The sequence below is a fragment of the Mustela nigripes genome, chromosome 2 (assembly GCF_022355385.1).
Source record: "Mustela nigripes isolate SB6536 chromosome 2, MUSNIG.SB6536, whole genome shotgun sequence".
Lineage (NCBI taxonomy): Eukaryota > Metazoa > Chordata > Mammalia > Carnivora > Mustelidae > Mustela > Mustela nigripes.
The window spans coordinates 46,789,470-46,808,722 of NC_081558.1; the positions used below are offsets into that span (position 1 = coordinate 46,789,470).

The following is a 19,253-nucleotide window of genomic DNA, read 5'->3' on the forward strand; positions in this document are numbered from 1 at the left end:
GCATAGGGGGATGCCTCCCTCTGGCTTGGTAAAGCTCCTTCTAGGAATTTATCCTTAAAGGAAAAACCTGCTGCCTATATGTGTGGAAACAGATGTATATGGAAGAATTTCCGCTGCAGCGTGAAAGTGGAAGCAGTGTAAATGTAGGATGTTCCATTAGGTTATGGTCCTGTGGGGGGCATCCCCTGCAGACAGGGCCCATCTCTGTAAACCTTCAAGCTGTGGTGGGAAATTGCAGTAATAACTATAATAGGATCCACATATTTTTTTAAAAGATGAAAAAGCTCATATATGTCTTTTAAAATACAGAAGAATATTACCTCCCCCCAGCAATGGTTATCTCTAGGGTTTTTTTGTTTTTCTTGTTGTTGTTGTTGTGGGTTTTTTTGTTTGTTTTTTGTCTTTTTTTATGATATATAAATTTGACAATGAGCTTACATTATTTTTATAGAGAGCAAACAGAACTCATTTCCACTTTTGAAAATGAAATAAAATGATCATATACTTGAGTGATACCCAAGTATACCTTGTCTCAATTAAAATAGTTGAACACCATTAAATAAAAGGTTACTGGGTTGTTTTATTTTGTTTTGTTTTGTTTTTTAATCAGGGAGCCAGAGGCCCCGAGTCTAAGGAAGAAACTTGAATTACTATCACTGGCTAAGCCAGGCAGCCTTGTTCTCCCAAATACTTCATTCTTGGCATGTAACTCCAGCTTCCAAGTTGACTCTAAGTGAAATTTGCTGCCAACCATCTTAGGGTTCCGAACTAAACTGGTCTGGACCTTAGATTTTCGCTCCTGCTCGCTGATGCTTTTTGTGCAGACTTGGTGTAAATCTTGCTGGAGTCTGTACATACAGTAGTATTTGTCGAAGAGTTTCAGCTGTGTGTCTTTAAAGTTGGAGAGGTGCTATTTAAGTGCGATATTTCTAGTAAGCCTACAGGAATTGACATTTCTGGCTCCTTTCCCATCCAGATCACCAAATGAAAGTGTAAATTGCATCTCTGCCTTGAATTTATATGCAGGAATGTAGGGTGTTATTTATGTAAAGAATTGTTTAATCAGCCGTGAATTGGGGACTTCAAACATTTTAACCATATGCTGCCAGATTGTTCATCATAAAATTTCCTCTCTTTCCCAGAAGCCGGAGAGAGTTTGGCAAGCGAGTTCCTATACTCTGACGTGTGTAGGGTGGAGACTGGGGAAAACTGCTCCTCTCCAGCACCCAAAGAAGGTAGGACCTTGTAGGCTTAAGCCCCATGTTAGTGTTAGGCTTCTCTAGAAGCTGAGATGGCTTACATGATATTGGAAGCAGATTTACTCTTCAGAAGCAAGGCTAGTAGGAGAGGGGAAAGGCTGGGAAAGAGGAGGGAGATAAAAGGAAAAGAAGGCTATGTGGGAAGAAAATACCCGCTTGGTTGATTCGACCGCTATTTACTAGGTGCCCCTATTTGCCAGGGACTGTGTTGTATTCTAAGATACAACATTATCGGGGAGGGAGTCAGCAGGCAGGCACGTAGGGGATTATTAGACAGTATGCGAAATGCTAGGAATAAGGAGGGAATACAGAAATAGGCACCTGGCCTAATACTGGAGTAAGAGTATCACCAAGGAGGTCGTAGTTAAACTAAAATAGTAGAATCTTGGACATTGGAGGAAGGTTGGGTGTTCCAGTTAGAGGGAATAAGATGTTCAAAGCCTTGGAAGTAGAACATAGTGTGTTGAAGGAGAAAATGATCATGAGAATAGTAGTAGCGAGAAATGAAGCCAGAGAGGTCAACAAAAGGCTAGATCACGAAGAATCTTACATGTTAGGCTGAGGAGGTTAAACATTACCCAAAGAATGAATTGAAGTTGATGGGGGAGGGGCACCTGGGTGGCTCAGTGGGTTAAAGCCTCTGCCTTAGGCTTGGGTCATGATCCCAGGGTCCTGGGATGGAGCCCCACATTGGGCTCTCTGCTCAGCAGGGAGCCTGCTTCCTTCCTTTCTCTCTCTCTGCCTGCCTCTCTGCCTACTTGTGATCTCTGTCTGTCAAATAAATAAATAAAATCTTTTAAAAAAAAAGTTGAGGGGGGAGTGGGTGAGCGATACGATAAGATCTGTTTTAGCAAGACCATTCTGCCTGCAGTTGCCGAAAAGAACAAGATAGGCAGCAAGACATGGTTCTTCCTCCAAAAATTATTAGGAATGGACAGTGTCTAATACAAAGCTATTCAACCAGGGGACCTGCTGTAAAATGTGGCTGGATTTAGCCAGTGAGGAGCCTGGGTGCTGTGGGATTACCCTCAGCTGAGAGATGAGATACTCATGACTCACGGTATTAAGCAACTCAGCTAAGGTCCAGTGCCTGCTCAGACCTGGGACTGGAGTTTAAATCTGAAAAGGATAGGGATTCTCTTGGATTTAATATAGGGAAAGGCAATTCTGACTTGGCTTGAGAAACTAGCAAGAGTTGGGTGAGGAAAACCGAATTGTCCCAGGTAACATCACCTTTTTGAAAGAAATTATGTGACACTTGGTTCCTTAGTTTTAACAGTTCTGTCTTGTTCCTGCGTGTAGCTGGGGAGCTGGCACGCAGGGAACGCCGTCTCGGAACCATGGTCGCTCTTTGCCCACACGTAAATCTGTTGTTACTCACCGTGTTCACAGAGCTGGTCCTTGCAGAAGAGACAGAGCAAGACAAAGAGCACACGTGTGAGACGCTGCTGATGTGCATCGTCACAGTGCTGAGTCACGGGCTGAGGAGCGGGGGCGGAGTAGGAGACGTGCTCAGGAAGCCATCCAAAGAGGTAGCTGGATCCGAGGGGAAGGGACAGCAGAGGGGGCGGGGCGGGCGGCCAGAGCCCGAGGCAGAGAGCACGTGTGGAAACCCAGGACAGCAGAGCTGGCTCCCTGAGGCTCCTTCCTTCCCCTGACCTCCTGGAACGGGCAAGCTCCCTGGCATCTAAGGGGCCCGGGGGGGGGGGGGGTCTTCCATTCTCTGCTTGGTACATGGAAATGCTTGTTGCCCACCCCCAGCCGGGTCCGGATTTCGTGGATACACGTCCAAGACCCCTTAGATGCCAGGGAGTGGCTCTCAGGCACACACCACGCGACACCAGCAGAACCAACCTTTGGTACAAAGGGTGTGAAAAGAGACAGGTGTTGCCCAGTTGAACTTGTGACAGAGCAGACCCATGGGGTGTGGGTGAGCCACGAAGGTTGGGCCCATTGAGGCCTTTTCCCTCCTTCCCTGCGCCCTGCAGACCAAAGTTTACCTGTGGGGTGACCTCACTGATAGAGACACCTCTTTTCTAGGAGCCCCTCTTTGCTGCGAGAGTTATCTATGACCTCTTGTTCTTCTTCATGGTCATCATCATCGTCCTTAATCTGATTTTTGGGGTCATCATTGACACCTTTGCTGACCTGAGGAGCGAGAAGCAGAAGAAGGAAGAGATCTTAAAGACCACGTGCTTTATCTGCGGTGAGTGTGGTGGCCCGGCTGTCGCAGGAAAGCCCGGCCCCACGGACTGGAGGGGTGGTGTGCAGGCCTTGGGCAGCGAGGGAGGTGCTGCCGCCTCCTCAGGCCACTGGGCCCCTGGTGCTGGGGGGCCGCTCCCCAGCCTCCCTTCTGCTGGGGGGTGTTGGCAGCCGAGGGACCTGGAGCCACAGTTCCTGGGGCCAGTGTGTCTGCAGGATTGAAGGTTCCCGTGGCAGATATACAAGCGCACATGGTTTGAAATGAATGTGTCTGGGGGACTTTCGTCTTTGGAGGCTGCAGAGCATCTCTTGGTTCCCTGCTAAGTAACTAGACTCGAGATCTTTCATCGGAGCCAGGCTGTGGAGGTCTCCGCTGCAAATGGTATCGGGCATCAGACGAAAGAATATTCCTTGCCTGGAGTGTGGTGACTGTGCTCAGAGCCTGGGCTCAGGACTCAGACCTGGGTTCTGAGTAAGTCTCTGCTGCTTATGGGTCACATAATCTTGGTAGTCGCTTCATTCTCTGGACTTTGATTTTCCATCTGTAAAATAGGTATAATAGTATGTCCTTCCAGGCATTATCGTGGGGCTTAGAGAGCTAGTCCATGCAGCACTCCTAGCACAGACCCCGCACATTGTAGCCGCTCCGTGGTGAGTGGTAGAGGGTGCATGGGGTGCCCAAGAAACCATCGTCAGTACAGCCACAGGAGGTACGTGGAAATGGAAACCAACCACGTGGGAATGTGGTAACTGAGTGCTCATTTCACAATTATTCCTAATATGGTTATTGTGAATATAGAAATTTCCTGCTGGTACATCTACTCCACAAAGAAATGAGCATTTTCCATTTAAAAACTAAAATCTGCTTTTTGCCCCCTTAAAACCACTTCAGGCCTTTTGTTTTGAAACAATTCTGGAGTTACAGAAAAATGATAAGAACAATACAAAAAATGTCTGCTCTTCATCCAGAGTCCCCAAATACTCTCTCAAATATCTCTTCCTTCACTGGCTTGTTCACATACACAGTTTTTTGAACAGTCTGAGATCCACTGGCATGATCTCCTTGATTCCTAAATATTTCTATGTATATCTTGTAAACAAGAAGCTTCTCTCACACATATGCAGTATAGTCACCAAGATGAGGGAATTAGCAAAGAGGTCACTCTGCCACTCTGCAGACCCTGTTCCTATCACCCTTGATCCCAGTAATGCCCTTTATCGCCAGTGGAAGCCCAGGTCATAGAGCATTCTGTTGTCATGGCTCTTGAGCCTCGGTTGACATTTTTAAAGAGTTCAGTCAATGTCTTGTGGGTTCGGTTTCTCTGATGTTTTCTCATGGTAGAATTGGGGTTATGCATTTTTTGTAGGAACATCAAAGAAGTGTTTACTCTCAGGGCATCATTTCAGGAGGCATGTGATGCCTGTCCCTCCTCTAACCGGTGATATTAACTCTAGTCACTTGAGTTAAGGTGGAAATTGCCAGGTTTCTCCACTAAAGCTTAGGGTTTTTTCTCTTTGTAGTTGGGAATCATTTTATAAGGAGATATTCTGAGACCATGTAAACATCCCATTATTCTTCAAATTAAACATTAATCTGCTAGCTTTAACGCCCACTGGCTCTTTTACTATGATGGCTGCCCAGTGATGATTTTCTTACTTTATGATTTCTACATTTGTTAACTGGCTTTTTAAGAAAGAACTTTCTCTTCTCGTGTAGGTAAGTACACTATATGTATTAATACTTTTGTATTTATGACAACATGGATTCCTGTATTTTTATTTAATCCAGTGGGTTATAATCCTTTAATGTCATTATTTGTTTGGATGCTCAGAATGCCCCAGAAGTGTCCTTCCCTTCAGGCTGGTTTCTGTTTTGTCATGTCACCCCAATTTTTTATATACTTCCTTCCTTTCTTAGTGCTGTGAGATATTCCAGGCTCAAGCTGAGCTTGTAACTCCCTGATCCAGCCCTGGCATCGCCCATTTTTCCACAAAGCCCTGATTCTTTCTAATGAAGAAGGGCATTTGGAAGCTGTGATCTGGGGACGGGGTGTGTGCATTCGTGCTGCCGGGTGCCTGCTCCCAGGGCTTATGAGGACACAGAAGGAGAGTAGACATGTACCTGCACACTCGGCGGGGTTTGTGTGCACATAATCACATGCCACACACTTCTGCACTGAATTTTACGTACATGTGAAAAAGGATGAATTCATACCCATATCTCTTATTCCATTTCACCATTGCAGTGTTTCTCTTTGTCCCTTTCCATATTTGGGCTCCCTTCTTTGACAGTGAGAAGTGTGGCTCCTGTTACACATCATGTATTTCCTTGCTCCATCCAGGAATCCACAGAAACTGGCTTTACGATGGCTTGCCCAGACCTCTGCAAAATACTAACTTACCATCTAAAGTTCAAAATGTGTTTAAAGTTCACCCCTCTGCCACCCCCCCCCCACCCTGTTCCCTGACAAGGCCACTAGGGCACGTGGAAACTAAACAGTGACGGGGAGGGAGCCCAGGTGGGCTGCAGACCCAGGTCCATCTCCCCTGCACTCTGGGTTTCCCTTCAGGGATGTAAAAGGGACTGCGTGGAGGCGGCTACGGAATCCAGCTCTGCACAAAGAGGGGACTAGAGCCGCAGCCTCCCCTGCGGGCGGTCATCTCCCAGGGTTTGCCGCTCTGTGTGGCTGCTCACTTAGGGCCGGCGGTTTTCTGTCTCTCCGTAGGCTTGGAGAGAGACAAGTTCGACAACAAGACTGTCACCTTTGAAGAGCACATCAAGGAAGAACACAACATGTGGCACTACCTGTGCTTCATCGTGCTGGTGAAAGTGAAGGACTCCACGGAGTACACCGGGCCCGAGAGCTACGTGGCGGAAATGATCAAGGTGAGCAGGAAGCTCCTGGAGGCAGCTCGCGCTGGGGCTGGGCCTGCAGCACGGGGCGGGAGCCAGCGAGCCAGTCGCACAGCAGAGCAAGAACATCTAACGTGTCCTGGGCTACCGAGCTCTTAGACTGGGTGAGGTATTAGACGCTAGAACGTTGTGTGCATCCTTTCAAGTGAACTGCAGAGGCACCAAACAGGTGGTATCATTCCCCTTTTAAAGGAGGAATAGTGAGGCTCCAGGAGATTCGCCCACGGCCACCTAACTGGGGCTGGGCTGTAACCTGGATCTAACCCCACAACCCGCTTTCCCATCTCTACCTACTCAGCCTCATGGAGCCTTTTGTTTTTTTCTCTTTAAATAAGACCTGGTCCCTAAGAGAGAACGTTAAACGATGATCAGTTGGTGGAATGTGTTGAGCCTGGTTTATTTGCTCATTTGTTGGGCCTCGGCCTAGCCTTTCTGGGAGATGGTTTGCTAATCATTAGGAAGGGATCATATGATAGAGCAATTGGAGTCCCAAATTAATCTTGCTGATGGGGAGCGTGACCGCCGTGTCCTGGGAAGAGGGGAAGCTGCCCCAGGTTTCCAGAGTACTCTTCTCAGTCAGGACTTTGCAGAGGCACCAGACGTGGGCCGTGGGAGTCCCAGGCCAGCTGTCCTTTCATACCTGTGGTTTCTGAACTTCATTAAAATGTTCAGCAGCGTTGGTAACGTGAGGAGGCATCAGCTGTGAAGGGTAGGGAGCCTCTGTGATTTACACGAGCTCGCTTTGGGGAGAGGGGGCCGTTCACTCTTAAGAGAGACGACGCAATTCACTGACTCTCCTTCCAGTTGCCAAGGACTTAAGCACTCAGCCTGATAATGAGTTATCCTAAACGAACCCTTCTGTGTTTTTTATGCAGATGTGATTTTAGAGCTTTTAATATAAAGAAATCTCAGGTGACGTCTGTTCCTGTAAATATCATCATTCATATGCAGCAGACGTAGGCAGGCTTTTAGCTTTATTGCTGGCAAACCACCGGTCACGTGGCGATATTCTTGAGGGCAAGTTCGACAAGACTGTCGCCGCCCATATAACACCAGCTCAGAGGTCTCTGCAGGTTCTGGAGGGCTTTCTGGCAATTCCATGCCATCTGTACCCTTGAGGTCCTTAACGTCGAATTCCGTGCTTCTCAAATGTTAATGTACATTGAACTCACCTGGACAGGCAGGGAGTTGGGATTCAGATTCAGCAGGCACCGTCAGGACTTGGACACCGAAGCTGCTGGCTGCCGGGTCATGCTTGGAGCAGTAGTGAGCAGCCAGCAGAAGGGACAAAACAATGCGACTGAAGAAATGAGCCTTTGGACTGGTAATGTGGGTGCTGAGGAGAGGGATTCCTAATAACATCTAGGTGTTGAGCACTCTATGGCTTACAAAACTTTCACATCTAGAACTGTGTGATAAAATTACCCTCGGTGGGGAACCATTCAGAGAAAACTTTGAGGGTAAAGAGAAATGGATGAGGTTTTACAGTAGAGATGACTTTTAAAGAGGCTTTGAAAGAGAGACGGGGTCATAGATGAGCAAAAGGAGAAGAGGGAAAAAATCAACAGAAGGAAAAAAAGACAGGAGTTCCAGAAGGCGGCTGCTGGGTGTGCTCTCTTACAGATCAAAGCCGGGCTCAGGGTTAAGTAGCCTGCCCAAGAAGAGCTCAGAAGGAGAGGACCAGGGTGCCAGCCCGGGGTTAGTGACAGGGACTGCACCACGGCCCAGGGAGCCGACGGGGAGGCAGCTGGCAGCACCGGGCCAGGTGGGAGCAGGATCTGTTGTTAATTGGGGCTCCTGTTGCTTGCCAGGGCCGATTTTTGGTTAGGTGTGCAGGATCAGGACAGATTAACTGAAAAGCTCTCCTGTCCCTTCTTTTCCTCCAATTGTGGATATTGCCAAATGAAGCTACTTGGCCAGCATTCGTGGGACAGAGACCTACCTGTCTGCGTACACAAATACCTTCACTTGCACTAAGTCCTGTAATGGCTAGAGGAGATGACCTCCGGTTTTTACTCTTGTCACACATTCTTTTTCTCCTTCACTTTGCTTCTCTCAAAAGTTTTTGTACCCTATCTTCAAGTCTACAGGAGCCATTGTTAAAGCTTTCTGTTAATCACCTTACTTTACTGTCACAGAAAACTCTGGTGCACTTTAAGGTTTCTGTCTCAATCATGAAGACTTAAAGGAGCCTTGTGAGCAATCACCTGGTGAGGATTAAGAGCCAGAAGTCACCCCCAGCCTCCCACCAAGCCTGCACAGAGCCCATCGCTTGGTGACACTTTGAAAAACCCAGCATTCAGGGGGCTTTCCTCATCCACATCATTCTTAAATTGTACAAGAACTTCTTGTCCAAAGGCCTAAAAATATGTAGCATCAAACAATTCTTAACTGTGAATGTCCCGGTTGCTGAGGAACCAGCTGTTTTGTGCCCTTAGTGAGGGCTGGGGGAGATATGCCCTCCCCTGGCTGAAAGGCAGTGCCTTTGCCAACACTGTTTTCAGTGGTGAATCCCTGCCGGCGACTCCCCAGAGAACACTGGCCACAGGAGGGTAGACTGGGGGTGTTCAGCTGGAAGCCCAGGGAAGCTCAGAGTGGCAGGAGAGCAGGCCACATGCCCCAGTGGCAGACCCATTCAGTCATACCCTGTGGAGGCAGCCACAGCCAAGAGAGGAGCTCTTTTCAACATCCCTCCTGAGCAGGCAGGCCTCCTGCCCACTGCTTCTGGGAGGAAAAGCCAGGGGATCTCTTTAAGAAGGCATGTTACTCCATGATCAAGGAGAGAGGGGCAGCTAACAGTGTTAGGGAAGGAAAAGTCAGCTGGGCATTCATCTACCCTTTTGCTTGCTTCATGTCCCAAAAGGAATCAAGACAGGCTTTTTGGGACTTGGGTTTTTCAGGAAAACCACCTCTTGCCTAGTAGCCAGAGGCTAGAGGTTTTAAGCTGTCCCTCCACTCATGAATTAAGATCCTGGAGACTCATTAAGAACTGTGAAGAAACAGCTGCCCTTAGACCACCCAAAAGAACCAAACAGAAGAGGCTCCAGGCAGGTGGAGGAAGAGAGCTTCACAGAGGCCCGAAAACGACTCCCTGCAGATCGTGGTGTCAGAGATGGTAAATAGACTTTCATCTCAAGAAAAACATGGAGACAGTGAGTTTCTTGCCAGAGATGGCAGTAGAGAACTCAGCACCCAGATGTTTACCCACATTTAATCTTCATCTAAATGTAATAGAATATTGTATGTTCTCTTCTTTCTCCTTTTGGCCATGCCTTCTCTTTCATTAGAGATGGGACTGTTCTGGCAAAGCCAGGGTCAGGCACATGCCTACCGTGAGGTCCTTACTCCCCAAGCTTTGGGTTTGAAGGCAAAGAATCCAAGATGTGAGTTTGGGCCCTGCTCCTTCGGAGCCATGTAGCCCCAGGACATCATGGGACATCCCTCCCCTGAGTTGCTGTGTGGGAATAGGGGTTAGCAGCACTTCCTGTGTCCACTGGGTGATGGGAATGAGGTAAATGTGGGGGACGAAGGTGGGGGTGTAGGCACCCGAGGAGGCAGGGAGTGGATGCCAGAAGGGCCAGATGAACAGACAGAGCAGTCGGCAGGGAAGCGGAGCACAGCGCTGACAGAGAGCTGACGCAGGCACGGTGTCCTACACTTCACGACTGTGTAAGATGTCTTGGCTGTTGGCACGCTGTTGCTAAGAAAAGTCAGAATGGGCATCTTGACTCCAAGAAGTTCCTCCCATGGAAAATTCCTGCTTCTTCCTCGCTCTTAAAGTGAAATGTTCTAAGTGCTCTGAAATGTTGGAGCAGGACAAAGTCGCCATTCTCACTCTTTCTCCATGGAACTGGCCTCAATACTTGGGACTCATATCCATGTGTTTAGCAGTGGCCTCCATTCACAGTCACTACCCACGACCAGGAGTTGGGATGACTTGGGGAGTGGCCCCTGGGTTCTCTGTGATGAGATGCTGTCATGTTTGTCCTGGGTTCCGCGCACATGACTGAAGCGGTTGCTGTTACTGTCATGGCTGGGGGGAGCTTGGGCTCCCCATGCCTCTGTACAGGGCAGACAGTGCAGCTCAGACAGGAGAGGCAATCTCTCACATTCGTTGACTCAGGCCCCAGACAGGGCTGTACTTACAGAGAAATGTGACTACAGAGTGACCTCACTTAGCCCCAGAAGCTCAGGGCAGGAGAAGAACCCCCGAGCTTCCTCTCCCCATAGCCACTGGATTTGGGGGGCTACCATGTAGTTTTAGTGGTAGCCTTCATGATTAATGTTTTATTAGCCCTAAACTACATTGAAATTTTCATGATAATTGATGTACCACACACTCTTTTTCAATAATTGAGCATTCTTTGACTTTTCTCTACTGCTGACTGAAATGAGAATATGTTAGCCCATAGACGATGATTTGATAGGCCATACAATCAGGTATATTTAACCTGGATAAGTGGTAAATTAGTCGTATCTTTGCCTGAAGGGATTTAAATACTGCACAGTGGGCATGTTGTAGATAAAAGATCAAATATAGGATTCCCACTGAAGATTCAGCAGCCCAATTTTCTGTGACAGTCAAGCTCAGGAGAAAAGCCAGGGCTTAATTTGCTAAGCAGACTGAGTTATTCTTGAAAGTTAGAAACTCCAGAAATATTAAGAAGGAATAAAGAAGACCAAACTATAATTTAAATATATAGCATCTATTTTGCTAATGCAATATAGATTTTCCTTCAGTATCTTAGAATGCTACCTTGAAAAAAAAAAGTTCTATTTTCAGAGGCATGTTTCTGAGTGAATGGCAGGGTAGTCAGAAGGACTATTGTTTGTCCATATTTCAGCATCCCCTGCTAGCTGGAGCTGCTCTGGCCTCTTCTCTTCCCCAGGAGGGCACACTGACTGACTACCGGGCCAGCTGGGGGAAACCTCCTCCCACCACAGCCTTAGTGTCGAGGGGTAGGCTGCTACTTCCAGAGGAGTGGACCGGGCTGTGCTTTGCTGTAACAATGACAGATTGGATAATAACGCTAATAATAGGTCATGTTTAATCAGTATGTACTAAAATAAATGTTTTGCATGCACAGTCCCGTTTAATCCCGGGAACAGCATTTGTAGATGGCACTCTTACCATTTTACAGATGGGAAACTAAAGACCAGCCAGGGGCAGCAGCTTCTCCAGGGTCCCCTTGCTGGAAAGGCTGCAGCTGAGAACCCCATGCAGGTCTGCGGAATCAGAGCCCACCCTGGGGCTGACACACGCACCTACAACCCTCCATGTCAAGGACATGCCACCCTTGGTCAGGCTGAATCCGGTTTTCCTGCCTGGGACTGGCTCACCTCCCAGGAGAACCAGTCGCCATCCAAAGACGCAAGGCCCAGCAAAGGCCCCACTGGGGTAGGGAGAAGGATGGGGGAGAGGGCCTCCTGGGTGATGCTGACTGGCTAACGCACAAATCAACGAGTTGGTAGCTCTGGGCATTCGACGCGTGTTAAATCTCTGAGCTGCCGCCAGCACAGCCACCTGGAGTCGGGTACTACTGGGGGTTGTAGAAAATGACAAGAGTTTGGGAAAGGGAGAGCCCACTCTTGCATAGGGTGTATCTGAAGTAGGTGTTAATTCTGACTTGGTACGATCTGAGAAACGTCATTACCCTCCCCTGAGCCTAGAACAGGGAGTGATACTCCCTTCGGTGGCCATTATTTGAGGGGAGAGTTGTCGAAGTTAAAGGGGAAGGAAGATTCACCAGAACCATAGACAGACGGGCTTCCACGCCCAGGTGACTCATCTCAAGAGTTAGAACTCCCTGATAATTAGAGTGTCTGATCCATCATCCTTTAAGCCTGGTGCTGACTTTTTCTCATAGTGAAGATAGACCGCTTTTGACTTCTCTCCCTCCCCCCTCACTCCCTCTTTCTCCCTCTCTCTCTGTCTCGTGCTCACACACTGTTCCACTAGAGATTTTCCAGTTTGTTCCATCTTGTATTAATTCACTTGATCTCTTCAGAAACTAGTTGTATAGAAAGCAAAAGAAACAATTTTCCAAATCAAAGGTAGTATCATGGCAGCCAGTGAAAACGCTCTTAGAAATTAGTGCCTTTTTTTCAGAGAGGAGGGCCCAGTCCAGGAGCCTGCATTCCCGGAAAACGCTTTTCTGTAAGCCTTTTCTGTAGGCCTTAGTCCATTTGCATCAATAAAGCCATGAAAGAGAGAGCTCTTTTTGGTTGGAAAATTCCTTTTGGGTAAATTTTCCAAGCAAATATATTTTCTTAGCAAATAGAGCACTACTGAACATCCATAAGGAAGATTCGAAAGCCATAGGGCATGTGGCCTCAGCTCTTGTGTTAGTCTGTATTTGATAAAAAGACCTGGGAAGCAAGCACAGTCAGAGAGCAATGTGTTAACAAGGGCAAAAGATCAAAATGGGAACTGAATTACCTACAAGTCACTGCCTTCTTTTAAAAGGGGAACTGACCCAAGTCTTGCACCTTTCTTGACCCGAGAGAGAGTCTGCTAGGAAGTCTGCAGACAGGCACTTTCCAAAGTGAGGGTGGAGCTTTTTGCCCTGAGGAACTGAGTAAAGAGACCAAAGGGAATCACTCAGGACACAACCCCCGCCCCCAGCAGGAATGACTGGTGTTTCCTAATCCGATAAAAGCAAGGCCCTGGAAGTCTGCAGGGGAGGGGTGCCGGCAGTGACGGGGGTAGGAGCCCAGAAGGGAAGGTCTGCCTGGACACGGCCAACTTGAAGGGTCTCAGCCCCAGGCAGTGAGAATTTGGGGGTCCCTAGAAGGCAGGACTTAAGAGTGCAGGATTGGCCAGCAAGCTGTGCACCCACCTCCCCTGCCCATCTTCATCTGTGCTTCACCATATGCCCGGCAGGCAGGTGGCTCCTGGCTGTGATAAAGTGACAGGAAAGCCCTTGCTTCCATGCAGATGGGCAGTTAACAGGTTTGGACTTTTATTCTGGAATTCCAGTGAGGATGCCGGGAGGAAGGGAGGGCCTTGAGAAGTTCCTGGGACATAGATTTCAGCACTGGTAGTGCTGTATCATCAGCTTCTCTTGCCTGACTTGGGGGGCCACACGCCTTGATTAAAATGTCCCCTGGGCTCCAGAAGCACTTAGCTGTGCGTGAGGATCTGGCCTGGGAGGCCCTCTGCTCCGGTATGATTCCCAGCATGCTTTCTGAAGTTAGCTGGCACCGTGGCAGAGTTCAAGACTCTCAGAGCAAGGGAGACGTGGAGAGAGGGATTTGGCGCTGGCTTTTTGGTGGCTGGAAACAGCGTGTCAGCAGCCCTGGACTGGCCTCCCAGCCAGCCAGACGTGCTTCACCCCACCCTGTGCACTTGAGCTTGGGTTCTTGTCGGTGGCAGCTGCACAGGGTGAGCTTATGTTTCCCCGCCCAGGCTTATCACAGGCTCTGCCCTCTAGTCTAGAAGCTCTGAAGTTGCCCCCTCATCCTGCTGTGCACTTCACAGGTGCCTTCTTCTTATCATGAAGTACTTGGCATTGGGACCCCGGGGTCTGCACCGTCCTCTGAATTTTCCACATTCTGACCTTCACAGAGAGTGTGTGGGGCACTTGTTGGTAACAGTGAGTGGAGCCGAGCCATAATCTGCCTGGGAGGAATTTCTGTGCTAACTTAGAGCACAGGGACTGAGGTCTACCCAAGGGGACTGTATGTGAGCCCGTGCAGGTCTGGAGCGTTGTACGAGGCAACTGTTGGATCAATCCAACTGTTGGATCGAGGCAACCGGCGTCGGCGTTCGCCACCAGTGCTAGTCTCCCCACTGTGAGTTAGTCCATGGATGTCTGTACACACTGTATCTGTACATAAATATTTGCTTACACAGTTCCCCCAACTCAGCAGACATGGTAACTCCAAAAATGTGTTTTTCTCCCTGTCACACGCTGGACCCGCCTTCAGCTCCTTGCCCCAGTGTTGACCCCACTGGGCTGCCTGCCTTGTTGCCTGTGGTCCCAGACACCCTAACTGCACTTGAAACTCCTTCGTTACTCCGGAATCTAAACACTGACCATAACTGATATGGCTTACTTGATTATAAGAACACAGTATGCAACGCATAGAACATACAAGATATGCTGACTATTGACTCCCATCAGCAGTAGGCTATTGTTAAGTTTTTGGGGAGTCACAAGCTCTCCGCAGATTTTCGCTGTGCGCGAGTCAGTGCCTCTGAAGCCCCATGATGTTCAAGGACCAACCGTACCTATGCTCAGGAGTCCAAGATGCCTCTTGGTAACGAGGCCTGTGAGCGTGTTGCTAAGCAATGTGGGAATCAAAAGCTACTGGTATTTAGGTGCAGTCCTGTGGGGGGGGGGGCGGTTTACACAGGTGGACAAGGCTCTCAGCTTCTCCTTTCACAAACCCACTTCTTTTCAGGGCCTTGGTGTGACCACCTATAAAGGAAAGTTGAACCACAGGGTCTCTTACACCATATTTAGAGTAACCTGTCAGTGAAGCAACTCTCAAATTGCTGGTGGGAGTTTGTGAACTACTAAAGGGGGTCTTTGTCAAGAGCACGGATGTAGGTGTCAGGAGGGAGACCTATGGGAAAACTCGAGTTGGTCTTCAGGGTCAGAGTGCATGGGGCAGGTGCACAAAACAGGGAATCTGGAAAGGACTGAGGAACAGCTGATGACCTCTCACCCTGAAAAACTCAAGCTGCGGGGCACCTTTCTTCCCCATGGTGGTGTGGCGGTGCTGGTGACTTGGCTCCCAGCTCTGGCTGGAGTCCGTGAGCAGTAAGAGAGAGGACTTTCTCCTCTCTTCTTTGAGTCTATCTAGGCAGGGCTGACCTTCAGTAAAACCACTTGAGTCAAGAGTTTGCCAGCATAGAAACCCACAGACTGAGAAACACTGTTCGGCGGAACACTGTCATATGTGAAGCAGCTTAGGAGTGAGGCTAATGGGTGTGTATGTGTTTGTAGGTTCAAAGGTAAATGCCAAGTATCTTTTCCTGCAAAAACAGCAAAGAAATTTGGAAAGCTGTTTAAGCAGGCTTACCAAAAAACAAGAACCATTACTGTCTTAAAGATACTAAGAGATCAAAGTTGAAAAGTCATGAAATCCAGATAGGAATAGAGGAAAACCAACAGAAATTGCTAAAATCCCATACCTAACCTCTGGGAACATTCTGGTAGATTTCTTAGCTAACTGAAAATGCAGCGGAAGTTGTGTAAGCAAAATGTCATGAACCAGCTCAAGAGAAGGGCAAGTTACCCTAATTGTTCTCTATTGGGAGTCTCCACTGGGCCAACCCTGCCTCACTCCGAGAGTGGCTGCCAGCCCCACCTTTCCTCTTCTGAGACCTCTGGCTTCCTCTGCCTGGCAGCCCCAGGTGCCAAGTACCCAGCCATGCCGCTCTGCGGGGCAGGCACTGCTTTCTCAATCTCGAGGGGGCCCATAAATCACTTCACCTGAGGGCCTAGAATGACTGAAAATAGTGATTCTGCAGCTGGCTTTTCTTAGGGATTTCATCAGAAATGGGTGCGGTTCTCTCTACTGGCAAGGGCCCGTCTTTGTTACACTGTATCATCCAAGAACAACTATTAACTGAGTCTGGGAAGGGTAAGTGGTCATTCCAGCCCAGCTGACGATTATATAATGTGGCCTGTTGGGGAATGTCATTCCGAGCTCAAGAGCAGACCCCCCCCCCCCGACACCTAAAGTTGGGGGCACTGTGGGTGACCTTCACGTGGCTGCACTGGTCAAAGAGAAATCTCTGTAACATGGAATCCCACAGAAAGGAAGGAACTAACCAGCATGGAAGTCAAGCACTACACTTGCAGTCAGTGTCTGCATCCTGGGGCCAACTCTAGACTAGCTTTGTGACCTTAGGCTGATGACATTGATTTATAATTCTTTTGCATAATGCTTTCCAGCTTCTGGGACACTTTCTCACACCCATTTGACCCTTATGATAGTTCCATGGTGGCAGTCCCATGATCTCTTTCTCAAAAATCAGAAACAGAGGGACGCCTGGGTGGCTCAATTGGTTAAGCAGCTGCCTTCGGCTCAGGTCATGATCCCAGCGTCCTGGGATGAAGTCCCACATCGGGCTTCTTGCTCAGCAGGGAGCCTGCTTCTCCCTCTGCCTCTGCCTGCCATTCTGTCTGCCTGTGCTCGCTCTCTCCCCCTCTCTCTCTGATAAATAAATAAAATCTTAAAAAAAAAAAAAAATCAGAAACAGAGACCCCGGTCGGTGAACTGACGTCTTCCCTAGCACGCTGTCCTGTAACACTGGGGCGTTGTGACCTGAAGCCCTTAGCTCCTGATTCAGGCCATCCCTCTTCCTGCCTATGAATTAATGTCACCAGGCTGTTGTAGAAAGGCACCTATAAAGTGTAGGGATGCTGTATGTGGTTTGAGTTCGCTGTACTTTGGAACTGAGGGAAGTAGATCCTTGGATTTGGGACTGGTCAACAAATTCCAGATTTGGGACACATTGTTTTTAATGAAGTTTATTTTTTAAAGCAGTTTTAGGTTTACATGAAAACAGCAGAAAGCACAGAGTTCCTGTATAATCCCTCCTTGCCTGAACCCCCCCCCCCCAAACACACATACATATACAATTTCCCGTTATTAACATTTTTTACTCTGGTATATTTGTTTCAGTTGATGAACAAATAGATTACTATTAACTATAGATCAGAGTTTCCTTTGGGGCTCACTCGTGGTGTTACACCTTCTACAGGTTTTAACAAATGTATAATGACATGTATCCACCATTACAGCAGCAAATAGTAGTTTAACCATTCTAAAAATCCTCTGTGCTCCACCTCATCCCTCCCTCTCCCCAACCCCTGATCTCTTTACCGTGTCCATAGTTGGGATCCATTTCTTAGTGTACTTGTTTTTAGCGTATAATATTTGCTATAAAGAGCAATTGTAAACTAACTGAGCATAGAGATCATTATCACCATTTGTCACCTAAAGCAACAAACAGATTCTGGGTTTTGTTTTTTGCTGTGATCTTACAAAGGTGAGCTCTTAAGTAAATTATTTTAGTTTTCTTCAGTAAAAATAACCTTATCCCCATCCATAAAAGGGGCAAGAAATTTAAAGTTTACTAAGTGTCCTATATTCCTGCGTTTGGAAAGTTAAGGATGATCTTCAGATCTCCCCTGCCCTCCTCCCTTCCCTAGTCACTCCTATCCTCTGCGCATCCCCAGGCTTTCTGGGAAAACCCGGTTTGTCATCCTGCTTGGTAAAATAAAGAGAAACACACACGCCATCTGAGTTAAAGGGACAGTCTTTACCTTTTTGATTCTCCTCGGGGCTGTGAAGGAGATAGAGAAGCCACTGGTCTCTTTATCCAGGACCCATCTTCTCTCCCATGACCATTTCTTTTACTTTCATGCCCCCCACCAAGAAATCTCAATTCTCTAGCTTAGCTATAAAGGAACAAGGGATTCGGCAATAAATGTTCCATTGTTTACATAGTAAATAAAATTCTACCTGAGTGGACTTTCTCTGAGGAAGGTGACTGATTACCTCAGTCATCTTTCTTAGAACAGCTTCTTCAGTTGAACCTGGGAAGAAGAAAAAAAACCTCTTCTCAGAATGATTAGCATTTGCATCATACAATCCAACTTCCTCTCCTCCTCCTCTCTGTCTCTCCGTCTCTCTCTCTCTCTCTCTCTCTCTCTCACACACACACACACACACACACACACACACACACACTACACACACACACACCCTCCTTCTTTCCAGTCAAGGACATTTCAAGAGGTCAGTACCGCCCCCGTGTCTAAAACTTCAATGTTTGCCTTTGCAGGGACTTTTCCAACTTTACCTAGAAAAGAACTAACCAGAACTTTAGCACTTGTGGTCAGCCTGCTTCCGGCTGTGGCTTCAGTCAGTTTGTCTGCTCTGACAGAGGAAGCGCTTGCTGTGACGGGAACTGCCCTGGCTGGATTGCAGGAGGACCAGGGCAGACAGTGCCTAATGACATTGGTATGCGACATGCCAGCAGCAAGGAGAGCCAGGGAAGCACAGAGGGATGTCTCAGACCCAGAGTGACAGATGCTACTGACAGACGCTTGGTGAACCCACAGCCTCCCCCAAAGCCACCTCCCTAAACACACACACACACACACACACACACACACACACGCTGAATTCGTCTATAGACAGAATGCCATAGCTGTAGATGATTTTCTCAAGAAACGCAGAAGCCAAAACACTGAGACATGGTTTCGATCTTTAGTACACGTAGAGGCAGGATTCTGCAAACACTACTAGCTGGAGAGCCGTATACAGCCAGCTTCACTGGAGTCCAGTAGCACTCAAGCAAGCATAGCATCTCATTGGAAAGTTAGGTACGAAGGCACTGGATTCAGGTGTTCTCTCTGCTCCTATACTAGTAATTGGGAGAGTCTAAACATCTTCCCTTCAAGATTCAGATTCTCTATAGATGGGGGATCCTGTCAGTGAGCGACCTTTCATCCTGCAGCAAAGCTTTTCCTACTGTGCTGGGTACAAAATCAAATGGAAGCTGAGAGAACAGTTTGGCTAGAATTGCTAGTTAATTTTAACCAGTAGGTACTCCTTGGTAATTTGAGATTTGACTTAACAGCCCAGGAAGATTATTTAATTAAAATACTGGCAACACTGAGGAGCTCAGATTTGGGGATTTACCTACCTCAGCACAGAAAAGCTAATAATACATACAATAATACATAATAATAATACATGCCATCCAGAATACTTGCATTTCTGCAGTTGAGCTGGTTTCCTATGCTTTAGGATTTTAGTGGGATTCCTCCACTTTAGGTCTCATTGTTAAATATTAGAGTCTAAGGAAAGCACTGGGGGAGAACCTGTATGGTGGTAGCCAGTAAATATCT

At 47.8% G+C, this 19,253-nt stretch overlaps 1 protein-coding gene and 1 long non-coding RNA gene across 2 annotated transcripts in view; one reads left to right on the forward strand and one right to left on the reverse strand.

Moving 5' to 3' along the window:
* The window catches only part of ITPR1 (inositol 1,4,5-trisphosphate receptor type 1), a 327,611-nt gene that overhangs the window by 294,251 nt on the left and 14,107 nt on the right, over window positions 1–19,253 (forward strand). Inside the window, exons 57-60 of the mRNA XM_059390201.1 lie at window positions 1,143–1,235; window positions 2,652–2,791; window positions 3,300–3,465; window positions 6,188–6,348. Of these exons, the coding sequence (XP_059246184.1) occupies window positions 1,143–1,235; window positions 2,652–2,791; window positions 3,300–3,465; window positions 6,188–6,348 (560 nt within the window). The remainder of the gene's footprint in view (window positions 1–1,142; window positions 1,236–2,651; window positions 2,792–3,299; window positions 3,466–6,187; window positions 6,349–19,253) is intronic.
* LOC132011515 (uncharacterized) overlaps window positions 16,917–19,253 on the reverse strand; it is a 38,113-nt gene continuing 35,776 nt past the window's right edge. Inside the window, exon 4 of the long non-coding RNA XR_009402394.1 lies at window positions 16,917–17,933. This is a non-coding gene — a long non-coding RNA (uncharacterized LOC132011515). The remainder of the gene's footprint in view (window positions 17,934–19,253) is intronic.